The 18337-nt window shown below is 36.9% G+C and overlaps 1 protein-coding gene across 1 annotated transcript in view; it reads left to right on the top strand.

Annotated features, from left to right (window-relative positions):
- The window catches only part of LOC149283365 (SAM and SH3 domain-containing protein 1-like), a 488451-nt gene extending 477164 nt beyond the window's left edge, over window positions 1-11287 (top strand). Inside the window, exons 13-20 of the mRNA XM_089497605.1 lie at window positions 2271-2406; window positions 2589-2758; window positions 3239-3448; window positions 3810-3960; window positions 4500-4613; window positions 9126-10063; window positions 10729-10860; window positions 11027-11287. Of these exons, the coding sequence (XP_089353731.1) occupies window positions 2271-2406; window positions 2589-2758; window positions 3239-3448; window positions 3810-3960; window positions 4500-4613; window positions 9126-10063; window positions 10729-10860; window positions 11027-11287 (2112 nt within the window). The remainder of the gene's footprint in view (window positions 1-2270; window positions 2407-2588; window positions 2759-3238; window positions 3449-3809; window positions 3961-4499; window positions 4614-9125; window positions 10064-10728; window positions 10861-11026) is intronic.
- Window positions 11288-18337: the final 7050 nt, after the last annotated feature.

The following is an 18337-nucleotide window of genomic DNA, read 5'->3' as shown; positions in this document are numbered from 1 at the left end:
CACTGCATTTCAATCAGGTTGAGGTCTGGACTTTTACTGGGCAATTGCAACACCGTGATTCTTTTCTCTTTCAGCCATTCTGTTGTAGATTTGCAGGTGTGTTTAGCACCATTGTCCTGTTGCATTACCAAATTCCGGCCAAGCTTTAGCTGTCGGATATATGGCCTAAGGTTTGACTCTTGAATACTTTGATATACAGAGAAGTTTATTGTCAGCTCAATGGCTGCAAGGTTCTGTGGCTGCAAAACAAGCCCAAATCATCACCCCTTCACCACCATGCTTATGAGGTGTTTGTGCTGATATGCTGTGTTTGTTTTTCACCAAATGTGGCACTGTGCATTATGGCCAAACATCTCCACTTTGGTCTTCTCTGTCCAGATGACTTGTGGTTTGTTCAGATGCAACTTTGCAAACCTAAGCCGTGCTGCCATGTTCTTTTTAGGGATAAAAGGCTTTCTCCTGGCTTTTTGTAATTATACTTTCATGAACTTTAACATTTAACATGTAACTTATGGTTATTTTGCAATTTCTCTGAGCATTGCACGGTCTGACCTTGGGGTGAACTTGATGGGAAGTCCACTCCTGGGAAGACTGGCAGCTGTCTTGAATGCTGTCCACTTTTGAATAATCTTTCGCACTGTAGAATGATGGACTGTTTGTAAATGGCATTATAACCCTTCCCAAATTGCTTCTCTAAGATCATTGCTGATGTCTTTCCTCCTTGGCATTGTGTTAACACACACACCTGAATGCTTCAGACCAGCAAACTGCTAAAACGTTGGTGTTTTTGTAGAGGTGGTCACACTTACTGGCGATTGATTAATCAAGGGCATTTGAAAAGAAGCACATGCCTGTTACTTAGCATCTTAATTCCTTTGGAAGCAGTAAGGGTGTAGGTCGTTTTTCACACATGGCTTCTCCACTTTTTGTTGACTAAATCATGACACAGTATAATATGGCATGTGTTTTTTTTGATCTGAGATTGTACGTACCTAATTTTTAGACCTGCTAAGGAACAGATGATTGTTATTATACTCTGATATATAAAACGAAAGAATTCAAAGAGGGTGTTATTTTTTTCCCCACACGACTATAAATATACCTAGGTCTAAAGGACTCTGATGTCCCTCAAAATAGATATTTTTACTTTACCTGCCTGGTTTACTTAAAATGTGCTTATAATACATAAAACATGGATAGCTAATTAAGTACCATGCATCTAATATAAGATTAAGTGATTGGGGTGATTTGACACGAGTCACTTCTTAAACACATCTCCACTGGTGCAAATATTTCCTTGGCTTGCATGGTGGTTACATTACATTTATAATTGCCCAGAATGGCAGTGTAGCTGTAAAATAGCCACCATTCTCTGAGAAAAATAATTTCATTGCTTCAGTCCTGAGATGCAGACCAAGGTATTTCATTGATGGTGGAGTGTTAGATAAAGCAATTTTGGACCCTGCCATCTTGTACCACTTATACACAGTTCTTATACACGAAAAGGGTTACCTTGGTTCAGTGTTCATGCAACTCTCTCCTGTATTTTAGCTGAGTTGTTGTTGTAGAAATTAAATACAATTTGTTGCTGCTCTTGCAAAATGCAAATTATAGGTTTCATTTAACTAGTTTTATGATTAGCCATAAGTTCCATGTATTTTGTCTTGGCGTTGCCATTCTGCAGACAAACTGCCTTTTCTTTACTCTGTAATTTTCCCCAGACCAGAGTTTGTACTGAAATCTGCACTGCTTATATGTATCAATGAAGGACCCAAAACATGATCTAGGGCAAGGTTCCTGCTGTTTCCATTTGTCGATTTCACATACAAATTCAGAAATTATAAAACTAAGGCAGCTTTATTAAATTGGAATTTGACTCATACTATGAGCTTATTAAAAATAATCGTAAGTAATTAAACTTGGTAAGGACATCAGGCAAACCCATTTTGGCAGACACAAGACTCATTTGGTGGATTCCCAAACTCAATGTTTACGGTAAACCATATTTTTGTTGGACGGTGATATATATTTATATATTTTGTATTAAATTGTATTAAATTAGGAATTGTTAAAGGGATGTATAGGGGACAACCAAAGAGCCCTTGCTATCACACAAAAGGATTTTTTAGTACATGTTAAAAATAAAAAAGTACAAATATCTGTTGATGCAAAGTAGGGAATGATTCTTTTACATTACATTGAATATATTTCTATATTGGAAAGTTTAAGCTTTTTTTTTTAATTTTATATATTACTTTGGTGTCTTTTAGGACTCAAGTATCGATGGAATGCCTGGGTCCCCAGAGTCTCTTAAGCCTCCTACAAGCACTCTTGAGAAACCTAAGCTAAAAGCAGGCGGTTCTGTAGAAAGTCTCCGCAGCTCTCTCAGTGGTCAGAGTTCCATGAGTAAGTTGAGTAATTCTTGTGCAATTAGATTAAGCTACTGCAATGCATCACAGCAGATTATATATAATTCATGTTTAAAGTTTTTTTTTTATAAATAAATATATTTGAAAACAGAATTAGAGAATATTTTTGCAGATACAGCCAAGTATTATTTTGTTCTGATTAATGCTTTATATTTTTAGGTGGGCAAACTGTAAGCACAACAGATTCATCAGCTAGCAACAGAGAAAGTGTCAAATCTGAAGATGGGGATGATGAGGAGCCACCGTATCGTGGGCCTTTTTGTGGTAGAGCAAGAGTCCATACAGATTTCACCCCCAGTCCTTATGACTCGGACTCCCTGAAACTAAAGGTTAGCTAACAAACTGATGGTTGATGATTCTTAAACATTAGATTATAGTCACATGTAGAGGTGGGCAGAAAACACTGGCCATTTTCAAAGAGTGGCAGAAGGCATTTTCCCGCATTTTCCTCAGTGAAAAATTATGTTTCCATGCTGAGTGTACATGGCCATTGGCATGACATGCCATCTGTTGTTTATGTCATCCGTAACCGCACTTATGTCATGACGCATGCAGCGTTATGGGGAAATTGTAGTTGTATGTATTGTGATCGGGTATTGGCAGTTTTCTCCTGCTTTTGCATGTGTATTTTCTTGTGAGAGTTAAGGGTGTGAAATCATGAGGCTTCCATTTTACCTCACAGAGGAACACGTTCACCTTTTTTCCTTATTCTAGTTCAATGCCAACCAGAAACAAAGTACTAATGTATTATATAGCCAGTTCAGTAGGATTCCCAAACATATACTAACTTATTATTTGATTGGATGCAGAAAGGAGATGTTATTGACATAATAAGCAAGCCTCCAATGGGCACATGGATGGGACTCTTAAATAATAAAGTTGGCACCTTCAAATTCATATATGTGGACGTGATAAATGAAACCGAGGAAAAGCCGAAGCGACCAACAAGACGGCGACGCAAAGGAAGACCACCAAAGCCAAAGTCTGTGGAGGAGCTATTAGATCGCATTAACTTAAAGGTCTGCTTTTTTCTTTAATGCCAAAACCAATGCTGGAGAGAAATTATAAATTAGAATATATTAGCCTCATTCTATACTCATATAGCTTGTAGTTACCTTGGTGTCTAAAGGTTCTATTTAGCAAGAAATTACACCATGAAGTGTCTGTGATTTTTCTATATATAGAAGTTCACCTATGAAAAGGATTTCATAGATGTAGCCATGACTGAAAATATGATTGTTCTTCATTCTGATTAAGAAACTAAATGTGATGTTTCCTATAGCCTTAGAGTAGAACTTAATTGAGGTGAAAGGTGATACTTTATACTCGCATGGAAACATTTCTTGTTTCAAGTGCATCTCTATTTGCATTTTGACACAGGAGCACATGCCAACCTTTCTTTTCAATGGTTATGAAGACCTGGACACATTTAAGCTTCTAGAAGAGGAAGATCTGGAAGAACTGAATATACAAAACCCAGAACACAAAGCTGTCCTACTTACTGCAATTGAGTTGCTGCAGGAATATGACAGTAAGATTTATTTAAGACAGTATGATTTATTTTTTACACAAAAAAAAAGTTTTTCTAATTAGCAAAACTTACCCCAAGAAAATCATGTTAATAAATAAGAAATTTATTCAACTGTAATTACTGGTTTGTGTAAGGCTAATATAGAATAAATATATATTAATATAGAATTACTAGACGTACATCTTCACATTTTCTAGAAAAGGCCAATCCTGACATCAAGATAATGCTTGATTTGAGCCCAGAATGACATGATCAGCATTTTTTCAATGATCTTTTAAATGTTAAATGACCTAGACTCAACATTAAACCTGATTTATTCTTGTTCCTGCAGACAGCCCTAGATCTAAGATAAGTCTGATCTGTAGCTGTTTTGCTACCTTGTAAACCTTATCTTTTATGAGAGTATTGAGAAATAACAAATGTTTCACTTGTTTTATAATTATACTCTCTTTTATATATGGCTTGATTGAACTCTCGAATGCAATAAACAAAAAGCTGTGTAACTCTTAACACCTGCTATTTGTTTCTACCTCCTACAGGTAACAGCGACTTTTCAGGGTCTCAAGAAAAATTACTTACAGGAGGAGAAAGTACAAGTGGGTGCTCACCCCGGGACTCTGGCTGCTACGAGAGCAGCGAGAACTTGGAAAATGGTAATAACTGCAGCTAAACTATTCCCAAAAAAACACTGACATACATTTGCGCACCTATCATACTGGCCAACATTCTGTGACTGAGGAAGACTATAAGGGAGGTGGAATCTTCCTATGACTTTGGCTAGAAGAAATTTAAAATATAACCATTAAGATAGGTACTGTTTTAATTACCATGAAATCTTCCTGCTAAATAAAGGTTGGCCAATATGCATCTACATATTATCTGCGGACTTTGCACCCCATGTTTCTGTTAACCTGGATCTTCACTATGCCCAGCTTTTTCATTATTTCTGTAACTCATGCAATGCCATCTTGGCCTTCTTTTGCCTGCCTGCATTATTTTCATTTGCTTTATCATCATTCACATCACTTTAACAAAGAAGAAGAAGCACCATTAACACCAACTAAAGTTAACCTGAAGATGTTTCACGTCTAAAAGCCAACACGTGACTTGATTAATCAAAACTAATCTTTATGGAATAGTCCTGCATTAATTATTCGTTCCATGTTTCATTTAACATGTTTGTTTGCCCTTTGTAATAAATACTTAATAAACAATAATTTAAGATATGCATTTAGAAGGCATCTACAACACCAAACAGAAATCAGAGCATACCTAAGAAATACAAATTAAAATGTTATTCACCTAGGTTGTGCCATTCTTCCAACATTGTGTTCTGGATCTTAAAAAGGAGTCATTTTTTAAAGAGGCAATATATAAAAAAATTAATCTGTAAACCATTGGCGTGCTAAGCACTTATATTTGCCCTGGAAAACATTTCAATAGTAATGTAAAATGAAAATGATTTAGTGAAGGAAATGAATTTATTTTAACAACACTGTTGTTTATATAGTTATTTCCTCTGCTCTTGTTCATCTTATAAACATCTCTTATTATACAAAAAGGTATCCAAAATAATCCCATTCTCTATCTTGCAGTCTGCATGTTTACAGGCAGAGTTAAGGCTCTGATTCCACACCTAGATAGCTCATAGAAAAGTGTAAATAAGTTGTTTTATCCAATTTGTATCAAAATGCAACAACGCTGGTGTCAAGTGCTAAGTTTAGAGCAGTCAATGATAATATTTGATTGTTTTGCTCTAAACTTTGTGACTTTGCAATAGAATTGCTCACTTTGGCCTCAAAATATGGGCCTGAGCTGTTTTGTGTGTCTATTCTGTTTTCAGTGTAGCAATTTTTTAGTCTTAGAAAAGACTCAAGGCTGTCACAACAAATTTCCATAACAAGCCAGACAGTTCATGTCAAACAGTAGATGTGTGGTGCAAACTTTCTTTACTGTCGGACTGGAATTAATACAGTGTTAATTAATAATATCCAATTTTGTGCAAGCTTATTTTAATGCCAGACTGAAATCAATAAGGGGAAGCTGTCAAAGAATGGATGATACAATGTAGAATCCTTAGGTGCTCTGTTTTCAATGGTTGACCTGACATCATGAGCCTTAAGATGCTCTGTGTTCAAAATCCACATGAAAGTAAAGCATCTTTCAGTAGGATGAGAATGACAATATGGTATATTGTAAAATATTTTTTTATTGTTGCATTTTAAAAATGTAAATAAAAGTGAAGAAAATGTAAAAACAACATTCAAAAACAATAAAGTGGATGCTTGTTTAATGTTTGACTGCTTGTTAAGTTTCAGCTTTTACTAATGTCTGTGCAATCTTTAACTCTTTTGCATTGCTTTGGCTCACGCTTCATCATTGTACTGTTTCAACTAACTCACCTTATTGTCATGTATGCTTTATTAGTAATAATAGATAAAAAAGGTTAAAAAAAAACTGCAATCGCTGAGTTTAGATCCCAATTATGTTGAATGGATTAGGGAGTGGCTGAGTGACAGAAGGTTTTTAGTCAATGGCGTATATTCAGAACAAGGTCTTGTTACCAGTGGGGTTCCTCAGGGATCTGTACTTGGACCCATTCTCTTTAATATTTTTATTAGTGATATTGCAGATGGTCTTGATGGAAAGGTATGTTTATTTGCTGACGACACACAAATGTATGATTTGGATAAACTGGAAACATGGTTAGAGCTGTGGAAACTGGCATTTCATGTCTTAAGCTAGAGGGGCAAAGGTTTAAAGGTAACATCAGGAAATATTACTTTATGGAAAGTAATACCAACAGAAGTGGTAGATGTTAATACTGTGAAGACATTTAAGAAAGCATGGGATAGGCATAAGGCTAAGCTAGATTTAGGGTAAGGGCAGGTACTTAGGAAAGTACTCAGAGGTTGGGCAGACTGAATGGGTTTAATGGTCCTTCTCTGCCATCCCTTTCTATGTTTCTATGTAAGTGCCACAGCTGAACAATGACCCAATGTATGTTCAGCAACATCTCCTAATTACAGTCATATCCCACATATATCTGTGTTATGTTCCAGAGGGTCACATTCATGCTTTACATATTATCTGATCTTAGATCTTAGATGCCAGGGCCGAACACTGGAATGCTGCCAATACCCACAATAGTCCAGTGCCACAAGTGCCCATAATTAAAAATTAAATACACCAGAGCTGCAAAAAGTGGTGTCCTGCTTGTGAAAATGTTATGCCCAGAGTATGTTTCTTTAATAGAAACGTGACATAAAACCCTCATCTTTTGTGTGTGTTTACCATTCAGTATGTTTAGTGGAGCAACAGTGTGTAACCTACATTTATGTACAACAATGTACATTTCATATATTTTGCTAAGTGGGGGGGGGTCTGGTCTTTAAAAAAAAATAGTCTTTATTTATTATGCACAATTTGCCTTAAACTGGGCATTTATAACTTTATCTGCCCTAAAATATATTTCCCTATAGCAATGAATTCCTCAAAGTAAAGTGCACCAGAGGTGTAAAAAAGATTGGACATATGTATTTTCTAGCTATAGAATTTCAAGCATTTGTAATCTATGCCTACCCTGCAATATCTTTGATAAATTTATCAAGGAATTGATAGGAACATTTGAAGCCTTTACTTGATACATGTCAGTTTTCTTCTTCATATAGAATGAGGTGAATCTAGGTGTGGTGAATCTAGTTTTTATTGAAACGATTACTTGGAAATGTTTAACTGATAATAAACAGTTGTGATCAGGTCAAACACGTCATCACATCTGGTTTCAGTAAGAACACACTGGTATTGTACTAGTTTGTAAGTTTTTTATTTTTTGGTTTTGAGTATTTTATTCCTACATACCATGTACCACACACATTTTATTTTTTACTAAAATATCGAAATGTGCAATATATGTTATACAGGAAATATATAGTAAATAGGTTGCTTCCTTATACGTTTACACTGATTTACTATAAAATTCCTGCAAGGTGATAATCAGTTCTGTTGTCCTCATGCTTGAAGAGAAACACTTTCTAGTTGTCTGCTCACAAATTCATAGGGAAATTCTGCCACATATGCATTTGCCCCTTTGCAGCCAAACAATTACCACAAGTCAGCTACAGCATTGGCTCTGCAATCCCATTGATTTCTTTGAGAGTGTTTTCCTGTCACCGATTGGCTACTAACAACACAGAGTACTAATTTAATTTTAAACTCCCCTGCTATTTTAATAGATAAGGAAACCATTTTATTTAAGCCATACAAAAAAATGTCAAGCCTTCAAAGTACTTCTATACTTTATAACTAAGATCTTTAGCACATTCACATGTAATTCTACAAATGGTTGCCCTCTTTTAACTAAGCAAAAAATAGAGACTTTGTACATGCATTTTTTTATCATTTTGAAATTACTAGGGATTTCTTTATATTTATATATATATATATATATATATATATATATATATATAATTAAATTAGAGAAAAAAAATGTAGTCCTATGCTTTTAACCAAACATTGCAGTATTCATTCTCAACTTCTTAGATCTTTTTAAGATGAAACTTCATGTTTCATCCTTTTCGCGTAAAGTACAATAAAATCATTGTCATTTTGTAGATATAGATGACACTTGCATACAGATCTAAATCCCCCTTTTATCTTTGTGGAAGAATGGACCTTGTAACATGAAAAGTACCAAAATCTTTTCACACTTTCAAACGTTTGAAGCAAATATATGTCCTAATAATAGCATGAGAGGTACCTAGTGTTAGATCATCTTCATAAAAAGGGTTTTTAATGTAATGTCATGTTTTGTTTTTACGTGTATTTTCTAAATGTTCTTATAAACTCATGGAGAGTAAATTGTTAGATTAGAAAATGTGATTTACTACTGATCCTTAGTGTATGCTTACTATTAAGCTTTGTGACAACATCAAAAAGACAACTGTTCTCGTGACTCACATTATTACACCTTGATTAAAGTTGGCACTAACAAAATTTGTTTAATATAGTCTCCCTGGTTTCACAGTTGGGTGATAATATATTTGTGTTACATGTTAAATAGTTCCAGGCTCTCAAAATATCAGTAGCACAGTTTCCACTAAATACAGATTTTGAATTGTTTGAAATATTTGAAAAAAAAAATTTGAAATATGTTTGATTTTTAGGCAAGAGCCAGAAAACATCACCCGTATCTCCTGAATCTTCTTCAAATCGTGATTTCAGCAGAAATCAGGTTATTGAATATCCAGCACTGCCTGACGCAATATCCGTAGAATCTGCCAAAACAGGAGATATGTTGGCTGCAAAGTGCAGCAGTCTAACAGGATCTAAAAAGAACCGGAGAAGTCTGCCAGTTTCAGATTGTAGGAATTGTGAGCAGGATGAAAACAAATCTATACAAGAATGGCCAAGATCTCACTCAATGGACAATCTCCAAGGAGAAGGCAACAACAAAAATCTGTCTGTATTTACACCAAATTTGGACAGTGCCTCAAATAATAGTTTTATTGTGAAAGAAGCAGATGTTATAAATGACAGGATATCCTGCAACATTGACGCCATGGCAGAGCCTAATGACCAATCAATTTACCCTGTACAAAGCAAAAGAGGATCTTACTTACAAAGTAATGAAAAAGCCAACATGGTCCTTGGCCATCTTGAACCTTCACTTTCTCCTTTGGACAAGGTATCATGTTCTACAGAAAATAGAGTTCAGGCCAAAAGTCCTTCCCAGCCTCCACCAGTCCCAGCTAAAAAATGCAGAGAACGTTTTGCTAATGGTGTGTTTCGTCCTTCTCTTAATTCAACAGTTGCAAATTCAGAGGAAGCATGTCTTTCCACTACAAAAACAGGACCATTGAGTCCTAACCACTGTTCTGTGCTTCCTGCCACTGCACAAGAGTGCAGCAGTCCTTTCACTCAAAGACCTCCGTGGTTACCCAATATTTCCGAAGATTCACCTGTTCCACAGCATGCAGTAAAACTGGGCCCTGTGTCAGCTAGAAAGATCTCGTGTGTCAAAGGCATGGATCAGGAGGTTTTAATAGAAAACAAACTACAGTCTGAAGAGATAGACCTTACTGATGAACCCTATTCAGATAAGGTAAGAGTCTCACAGCTGCATCCAAAAAAAACTTTTACAAGTTACCAGTATTTGAAATTTGCGCTTGTGGAACAGCAATGGTATTTTTCTTTACTAACAACTCTAAAATCAATTTTATCTGTCATCACTTGTATGTTTGTGCATGTATGTATGTATATAAAATATATATATAAATTTATTATTTTTTTTTTATTTTTTTCTTGGTACACAATAATGTTGTTTAGCTTTTCATTTTTAAAATATACTATAAAAAGTGATACAAAAATTGCTATCTGTAATGTAGCATTAAATGGAAATATCCTGCATAGCCAAAAGCCATAACAGCTTTCATGTATTGTCCACAGAACAAAGCTGCCAGTTACTTCAGGTAGAGGGAAATGACAGACTTATAGTATGTGTGGCGGTGCATGTGGCCTGCCTTACATCACTCTACAGTACTTCCATCAAGAGACTTTTAGTTTATAGTTGGAAAAACTAGACCAAATCTGACTATTTTCATACGTATTTTTGTGTACCTCCAACCAGTTCTGCTGAAAGGCTTCTCTGTGCTCTAAATTCTTCTTCTGTTAAAATACCCAATTTGTTTAATTAGGGATATATAGGACATATATGTTAGTGCTTACTCACTTAACTTTATTTTTAAATATATATATTTTATTCAATAGCATGGTCGATGTGGGATTCCTGAAGCTTTGGTTGAACGTTATGCTGAAGACTTAGGTCTGCTGGAAAAAGATGTGGCAACTGTCTTGGATCAAATAAGGGTTAGACATCTAAGGAAAATGCACCGTATGGCTGTAAGTTGCACTTTTTACTATTTAGATGCCACTTTATTGGATTATTTGCTAGTGATATTTATTAACCTTTGTTTCTATGTACAATATGTACTAATCTTTGTTTTGCTTATTTAACTTTTTTTAATGTTGGTTAAAGTTGTAAACATGCGTATGTCACTGTCTTCAGATTCCGAGTGGTGGCCTCACTGAATTCTGTAGAAAACCCGTTTCCCCTGGACACATCTCCTCTGTCACGGAATGGCTTGTTTCCATCGGGCTCCCCATGTACGGTCCTGCACTCGCAGAAGCAGGATTCACCACGCTGAATAAAGTGCCTACTCTTTCACAGACTCATCTTCTAGGAGCTGGGATAAAAGAGGAAAGACACATAACAAAGCTCCTAAGTGCTGCGGGACTTATTAAAGACATAAGTCCACAGGCGATTTAAAGCTTTTATTGCATCTCGAGACCTGCTTCCACTATCAGTTCCAAAATCTGAGTGCAAGGTGCACAGGCGTTACCAAGAGTGTATTATAAAATGTGGATCTGCAATTTTTCAAGAAGACACGATATATGGCACATTTAACGAAGACATACTCAGCCTGAAAGGATTTTATGTATGCCAGGGTGCAATTGAGACATGAGGCCCGCAACTCTACGGAAAAAGTATCTGCAATATTGACATTGCTTGCAGTGATGCCCACAGTACCAGGCCAGACACATTTTACAGGCCAAAGTGTTACAATGCTATTTCATATTATTGACATCGGAGGCAGATTATTGTGGCTTCTCCATAGTAACCAACTTAATTTGCCTTAAATATAGTTGCTTGTACAGCAAGTGTTTATTTACTAACTAACCATTGTCTATGTACACAGTTTGAAGAAAAGAACACAAACCTTTCAGTTGTTGGATTTTTTTTTTTTTTTTTTTAAACAAATGTTTGCTCAACGCCCCGTACCACATTACACTCTGGATTTGGACTTATTATTAAATGGAACATGTAAGATGAATACTTCTCACTGTGTCTTATACCCCAGTTATACCTTGCAGATGTTTAACAACGAGAAAGAAAACATGCCTGAGCTGCCATGCTGTATCAGTGTGGAGCTTCAGGGGTATACAAACACAGAAGTGCCAGTAACATGAACGATTTGATTGGGTTTGTGGCTTTAGCCAGTGTGATTTTCCCTTTAATACAATCCACATATGGAAAAGATATACATGGTATATAAAATTAATATGTGTCCTGTTAATGTTAAAAATGAATGTCCTACGTGATGTTTATTTTTCTAAGTACCTTTTCATCCTAAGCTTTGACAAAACTTAAGGTGTGTAAAATTCTGAAATTCTATAGAACTAGAAATGCAGAAACATATACAAATGGGCCGATTCCCTGAAGAGGGAGTTTGCAGGAGAGTCAAACACCAGCGAGCACTCCTGTAAGAAAATTTAACATTGCCTAGCATGATACGTTGGTAATAACGGATATGCTGTGGTTATGCATTTTGGAGAGCCGGCTTAGCCCTCTTGAGATAAGAGATAAAATGAGATAAAAGGTGGTGACCTATACTATATGACATTCATAACTTTTTTCTCCCAAAGTTAAGAAAGGGCATATTTTCTATCGCAATGAATATGATTTGATTTTAATCACCAGTGCTAGATACTGTATTTCCACTAGAGTTTGACAAATGTAAAATAAATTGAATAGTATTAATGACACTTACTGAAATTTCGGATGGAGAAACAAAAATGGCGACTCGGATACCTTTTATTTTTTTTTTGTCTTTTGTCCAGAAATATGTCCAACATAGCACGAAACAGCTTACACTATCTGCGGTTTCCGGTTTTATCAACCATAAATGTGCCCTGCTGTAATGCAGCATTGCAAGTAAGACACACTTGAAGGAACTACAGAGCTTGTTTGTTTTTATACCAAGCTCATATTGTGTACATTTAATATAGAAGGAGTCTTGGTACCATCAATTATTTTGGAAAAGAAATATATACTTTAATGTACAGTTAATTTTAGTTGTGAGCTATTTACAGAGATTTTTTTTTATTCCAAATGTATATTGTACAAATAATATAGTGTTCTGAACATATTTTAACTATTACTCACACATATCTAATAGATCTTCACATGACCAAGTGACTGTGTAATACTGAAGCATGTGGTGTTCTCCCAGAAGGATCAGATCTAGTGTTAAACTTGACATTTTTGCAGTTTTTGTGGTCTTGTTGCCCAATAAATAAGGCAACAATAACGTCTTTAGACTGTTTGATTTTATCTCTTGCCTTAATATGCGTGCTTACAAATAACATTTCTTTACATTTCCAGTGGCACAGGCAGTAAAATGAAACAAATTAGTGTTCTGGCATGTTTATCTTATGACAGCGATGTTTGAAGATTCTATTTAAGATCTTGAATAGTATGTCAGGAATGACAGTAAAGATCTTGTCTTGACTTAAACCTATTGAACAGTTTTTGACTAGAGGCGTTTAACTTTTTTTAAGAGCCAAACCAACGTGCATCACATTACTAGTACTTGCTACATTCATGAGACACATGATAAGTAATACTGCTTAATGAGGAGTAGGGCTTTATCTGGCACTCCAGCTGAGCTATTATCCTTATCTTCACTGTAATGAGAGTAAAACTAGAGACAGATTGCTCTGTTGGGCAACCAGGCTCCCTAGTGCAGCGCTGATCCATGGGCCAGCTGAGTAGATCTGAGAACTTCTTTGTAACCAGTTACACCACGGAGAGTCTATCCAGCAAACCCTATACATTATCATAATCCAGCACTCCGTGTCATAAACCAGAGTGCCCAGATATGACTTTATATCCTAGCACCCAGCAGAAAGGACCTGGCTATATTGGTGGGGCCTGGAAGATGGTTGGGTAGCTATCCTGGCTCAGACACCTAACCCAATTACATCATTTGATGCATATTCATTAAGGTAGGGCAAAAGAAATACATACACAGATGAGATTAACAGGGACTTTCCAATCTTTTAAGAGAAACCTGCTTCTTATCTCATTCTACAACCTACATACTTTTTAGACTAACCAGCTGCTGTGGAACTGCATGTGCTCTAATGCTTTGCCAACATGTGCGTCATACATCTGTAGCTCACAACTGGGGTGCTACCTGTTTTCTACCCTTCTTGTGGCATAAAAGACCAAAAACAGCAGATTTTGATCTCATTCAAAAGAATGCTCTTTCATTTTCGCACCAATATGTGCTACCTTATTACCTATTTAGTAAAGTTTGTTGCAAATAAGTCACTGCATACATTTATAAAAAAAAAAGCCTTAGGAGGACTGAAAACAAATGTATAGCACCTTATAAGTTAAATGAAAGAAAAGGTATACATTCACTGGATCCGCCTCTCATTTGTGACATTACTATGCACCGTAATATTCCAAATAATTGATTGCAATTGCAGCAACTTAAAGCAACTTCGCATGTCATACCTCATGGTGATGTAATACATTAAACGGGATGGTGCAGGCAAATTCAGAACCCATTTTCTTTAGAACGACATACTGTATAGATCACCATATGTGCTCTGCACTCACTGTAAGTACTGTTTAGCTGACTGTCTGCCTGTCCACATCACACTTATTTGTAAGCATTAGTTATACTGTTAGAGAGGACTTCACATGCTTCCATTGCAAAAATGTTGTTGTTACCACGCTCTTTTGACTGAATTCTATTTGCTATGAAAAAGAAATGTATATCACAATGAATCACAAATAATGATATATGTTTCTCAGTTCATTGAATTCAGACCGTCGTGTAAGAAAATCCAAAATCCATAAAGTTACCTTTGGAAGAAATAACCTTGAGACATGATGATATGTAACAACTAACGATGTTGCACTTTCTGTATATGAATTCATATTTAAATAACTTATTTTTCTCCATCTGCTTTTTCAGAAATTGTAAGAAGCTGTAATATACATGGTGTCTACATGTCATTGCAGTTTGCTTCAGCCCAAGAAAGTTGTATATTGTAAAAAAAAATATATATATATGAATGTGTAAAGATTATTGTTCTTGTCTAGCTGGTTGTTAAAGTAAAGGTTTTTTTTTTAATGTCAGGCAACATAAGTCTATAATAATGTCTTTCTGTCCATAAGGAAAAAAAATAAATGCATTTACTTCATTGCATTGTGTTTATTTATAAGAAAACAGTAAAATCCCTGTTTTCAAGGATTTGAAATAGTTCTAGGATTTGTATTTTTATTTTCAGATTTTCCTTTGCATAAAATCAAGTGTTTTACAAAATAAAAGAGGAGAAGACAATCTCCAATATCAAAAGCATACAATCATAGATCACCATTATTATGACCAACATTATATCATAACAGAGATAATCTAAACAAGTAATACTTCTTTTCAGTAATGTCACAATGAGTAGTTAATTTTGAGAGGTGATCTATTAAACAATCATACACATTACTGCAAGTTAATCAATTCCTAGATTATATGGGGTTTATGGGCTATCGGGGGGGGGGTGAGAAAGCAAAAGCAGAATTGCCAAGGAATTAAATTTAACTGGTTTTGGGGATCACGTTTTGCCAAGGCAAACAGATTGTATCATAGTTTATTATGTTATTGTGAATTCTAAAAAAAAAAGTGTTTCTCCATTTTATGTTGATAATCAAAATCTATGACCAGGTCAGAGATTCTTCTGATTTCCAATTGTGTGCAATACAAATTTTAGTTGCAGCTAATATATTAATGGCTAAATCTAGTTGTAATTAAAAGGCATGTCTATATGAAATTAAAAAGATTGTGGGGATAAGATCCAATCAACTCCAAACAGCCTTTGAAATAATTTCAAGTTTTAAGTTAGACAATTTATCACAATTCCACCAAAAATGGGCCAAATGTCACATACCTGGCTGCCGGTGCTTCTGGGTCCTCGGACCGGCAGCCACCGAGGAGAAGGGGGAGACCTCCCACCGTGCCGCGGCAACCGCAGCCGCCACGGAGAAGAGGGAGACCTCTCACCGTGCCGCAGCAACCGCAACCGCCGCGGAGAAGGGCCTTGCCGCGGGAGCCGCAACCGCCGCGGAGGAGAGGGAGAGCTCTGCCGCCGCGAGGAAGGGGAAGACCTCGCGGTTCCACGCGTCGGTCGTCCTCTGCTGGAGCCAGGTCCGGTCCTGCTGCGTGCACACGGTCCTCTGCACGCCACCTAGTGGCGCCAGCCGGTACTACGACTCCTTTTAGGATTTTACGATCCGCCAATCCCAAGATGGCCGCGAACCGGAAGTGACATAACGGCACTTTGAAATTTTGGCGGGAATTCGGTAATTGATGCCTGGACTTCCTCGGCCTATATAAGAGCCTCAGAAACATCCCAACCTTGCCTTCTGAAGGTTGTACCTATCTTGTATAGTGTCTGCTCAGTACGCATTTCTGTTGATTCCCCATTACCGACCCGGCTTGTTCCTGTTACCGATTCCTGGCGTTTGACTCTGGCTACCCTCACGACTACCCTGACTTCTGGCTTCCTGACCTCGGCTTATCCTGCAACGATCCTGACTTCTGGCTTCCTGACCTCGGCTTGCTCATTGGCTATTCTGTGCTGGACTTTTTGTGATCTGTCTATTGGACTTGCACACGCTGTTCTACCTGATTACAGGTTCTATTCTACGCTGTGCGTGACACCAAAGATCCCAATTCGGAATTGCATCTCCAACATTTATTAGAGGTAGATTTAAACATTTTATGTAGGGTAGTTGGAACATAATATCCTCTATGGAAGAGTTTGAAAAAAACTTGGGAGAGTAAATTTTGACTTGCAATTCACCAAATATCTGCTATTTTAGTAATCCCATAGGGGTGCCAAGACTTTAAATCAATATCTTTAATCAGTAATTGTAACATTTCTACAGGGGTATGAAATGACCATGTTTCATTAGAACCACATTTTTTTTTAGAGCTGAACATATTATTCAAGATGTTTAATATCAATGGGTTAGATATCGCTAACTCACTTATACCTTTTGGATTAAGCCAATAAAATTTAAATGGATCATAATTATAACATTTCCATCTCTCGTAATTGTACCAGCCTAAATTTAGGTCTCGTTTAACATCCCAAGCTAAAACGTGCCCAAACATACAAATTTTATATAAATTTAAAATTAAGTCCATCCCAGGTTTTTAGTATGGAACGTGAAATTCTTACTCAACCATACAAATGAAGAAAACGTTTTATCAAATTGATTTAATATCTTTAAGGGAACTGAGAGTGGAATAGTTCTAAATAAGAAAATTAGTTTGGGTAAACATATGTGCACTCAGTTGTAACTGCAGGTGATGCACCTGTTGCCGTAGATTCTGTTGGTCAGCCCGCATATCTTGGAGCGTCTGTTGAAAACCGGTCAACTGCTGTGTAAGGGCAGCGATGGTGTCAGCCAATCCTGCGGGTTCCATGACGGGCTCAGTTATTATGTCAGGATCAAGGTGAGGAACCCGATATGCAGGAAAACCCAGCAAAGTCTAGATCAAACCCAAGGTTTAGCAGCGTAGCCGGTAACAATAGCCAGAGGGTCAGGATAGGAGACAGCAGCGTAGTCAGTAACAAGCCAAAGGTTCAGGGTAGGAGATAGCAGCGTAGTCAGTAACAAGCCAAGGGTAAATAACAGGGCTCAGGAGAGAACAACAATGTAGCTCTTAACAGCACAATAACTGAGCACTGAATGATTCTCAGTGCTCATTTTTAAAGCTACCACCAGAGGTCGCCCTTCCCCCTGAACGTGCTGACGGTGGTGTGTGTTCCCCGCCCTCTCCATTCAGGAGTGAATAAGGAGAGGTGGGAGCATGCGCGCTCGCTCTTTGAGACCGGCACTGTGGCAGGAGCAGTGAGAGCAGCGGCGTGGGAGCTGGTACCCGCAGTCAGCGGGTACTCAGGTGAGTCACTGCGTTGTGGGTTTCTTCGTGGACCCTGACACCAAGGGAATGCTGCCTTAGCTTTCATGTCTTTTATGCGGGAAATATCCATATTAGAGTCGATAATTTGTATTTTGTCTAAATTTAATTTATAGTTAGAATGTAGTCCATATTCGCTAATACGCTCTATAATTTCAGGGACCGATGTTTCAGGGGAAGTTAGTGTAAGAACAATATCGTCCGCATACAGTGAGATGTTGTGTTCATATGGACCAGTTATTATTCGCTTAATTTTAGTGGATTGACGTATTATAGCCGCAAGGGGTTCAATAGAAAGGGCATACAACAAGGGAGCTAATGGGCACCCTTGTCTTGTGCCATTGTTAATGTTAAAAATATTGGAGTCTAAACTTAATCCTGATATATTAGCTTGTGGGTTTTTGTATAGGGTCAGTGTATTTTCTAAAAATTGTCCACTCAGACCAAAGACCAGCCACGTAGGTTAATTAGGATTTTTATTTTTGGCCATGTAGCCCAAATAATTAATTTCCTGCACAATAGAAATCTGATGATCAATGAGG

Source organism: Sceloporus occidentalis, unplaced genomic scaffold, assembly GCF_023333645.1.
Source record: "Sceloporus occidentalis isolate IW3139 unplaced genomic scaffold, rSceOcc1.0.p SCAF_105, whole genome shotgun sequence".
NCBI lineage: Eukaryota > Metazoa > Chordata > Lepidosauria > Squamata > Phrynosomatidae > Sceloporus > Sceloporus occidentalis.
The sequence above is the reverse complement of the archived record's forward strand: the minus strand, read 5'-3'. Positions and strand labels throughout refer to the sequence as shown.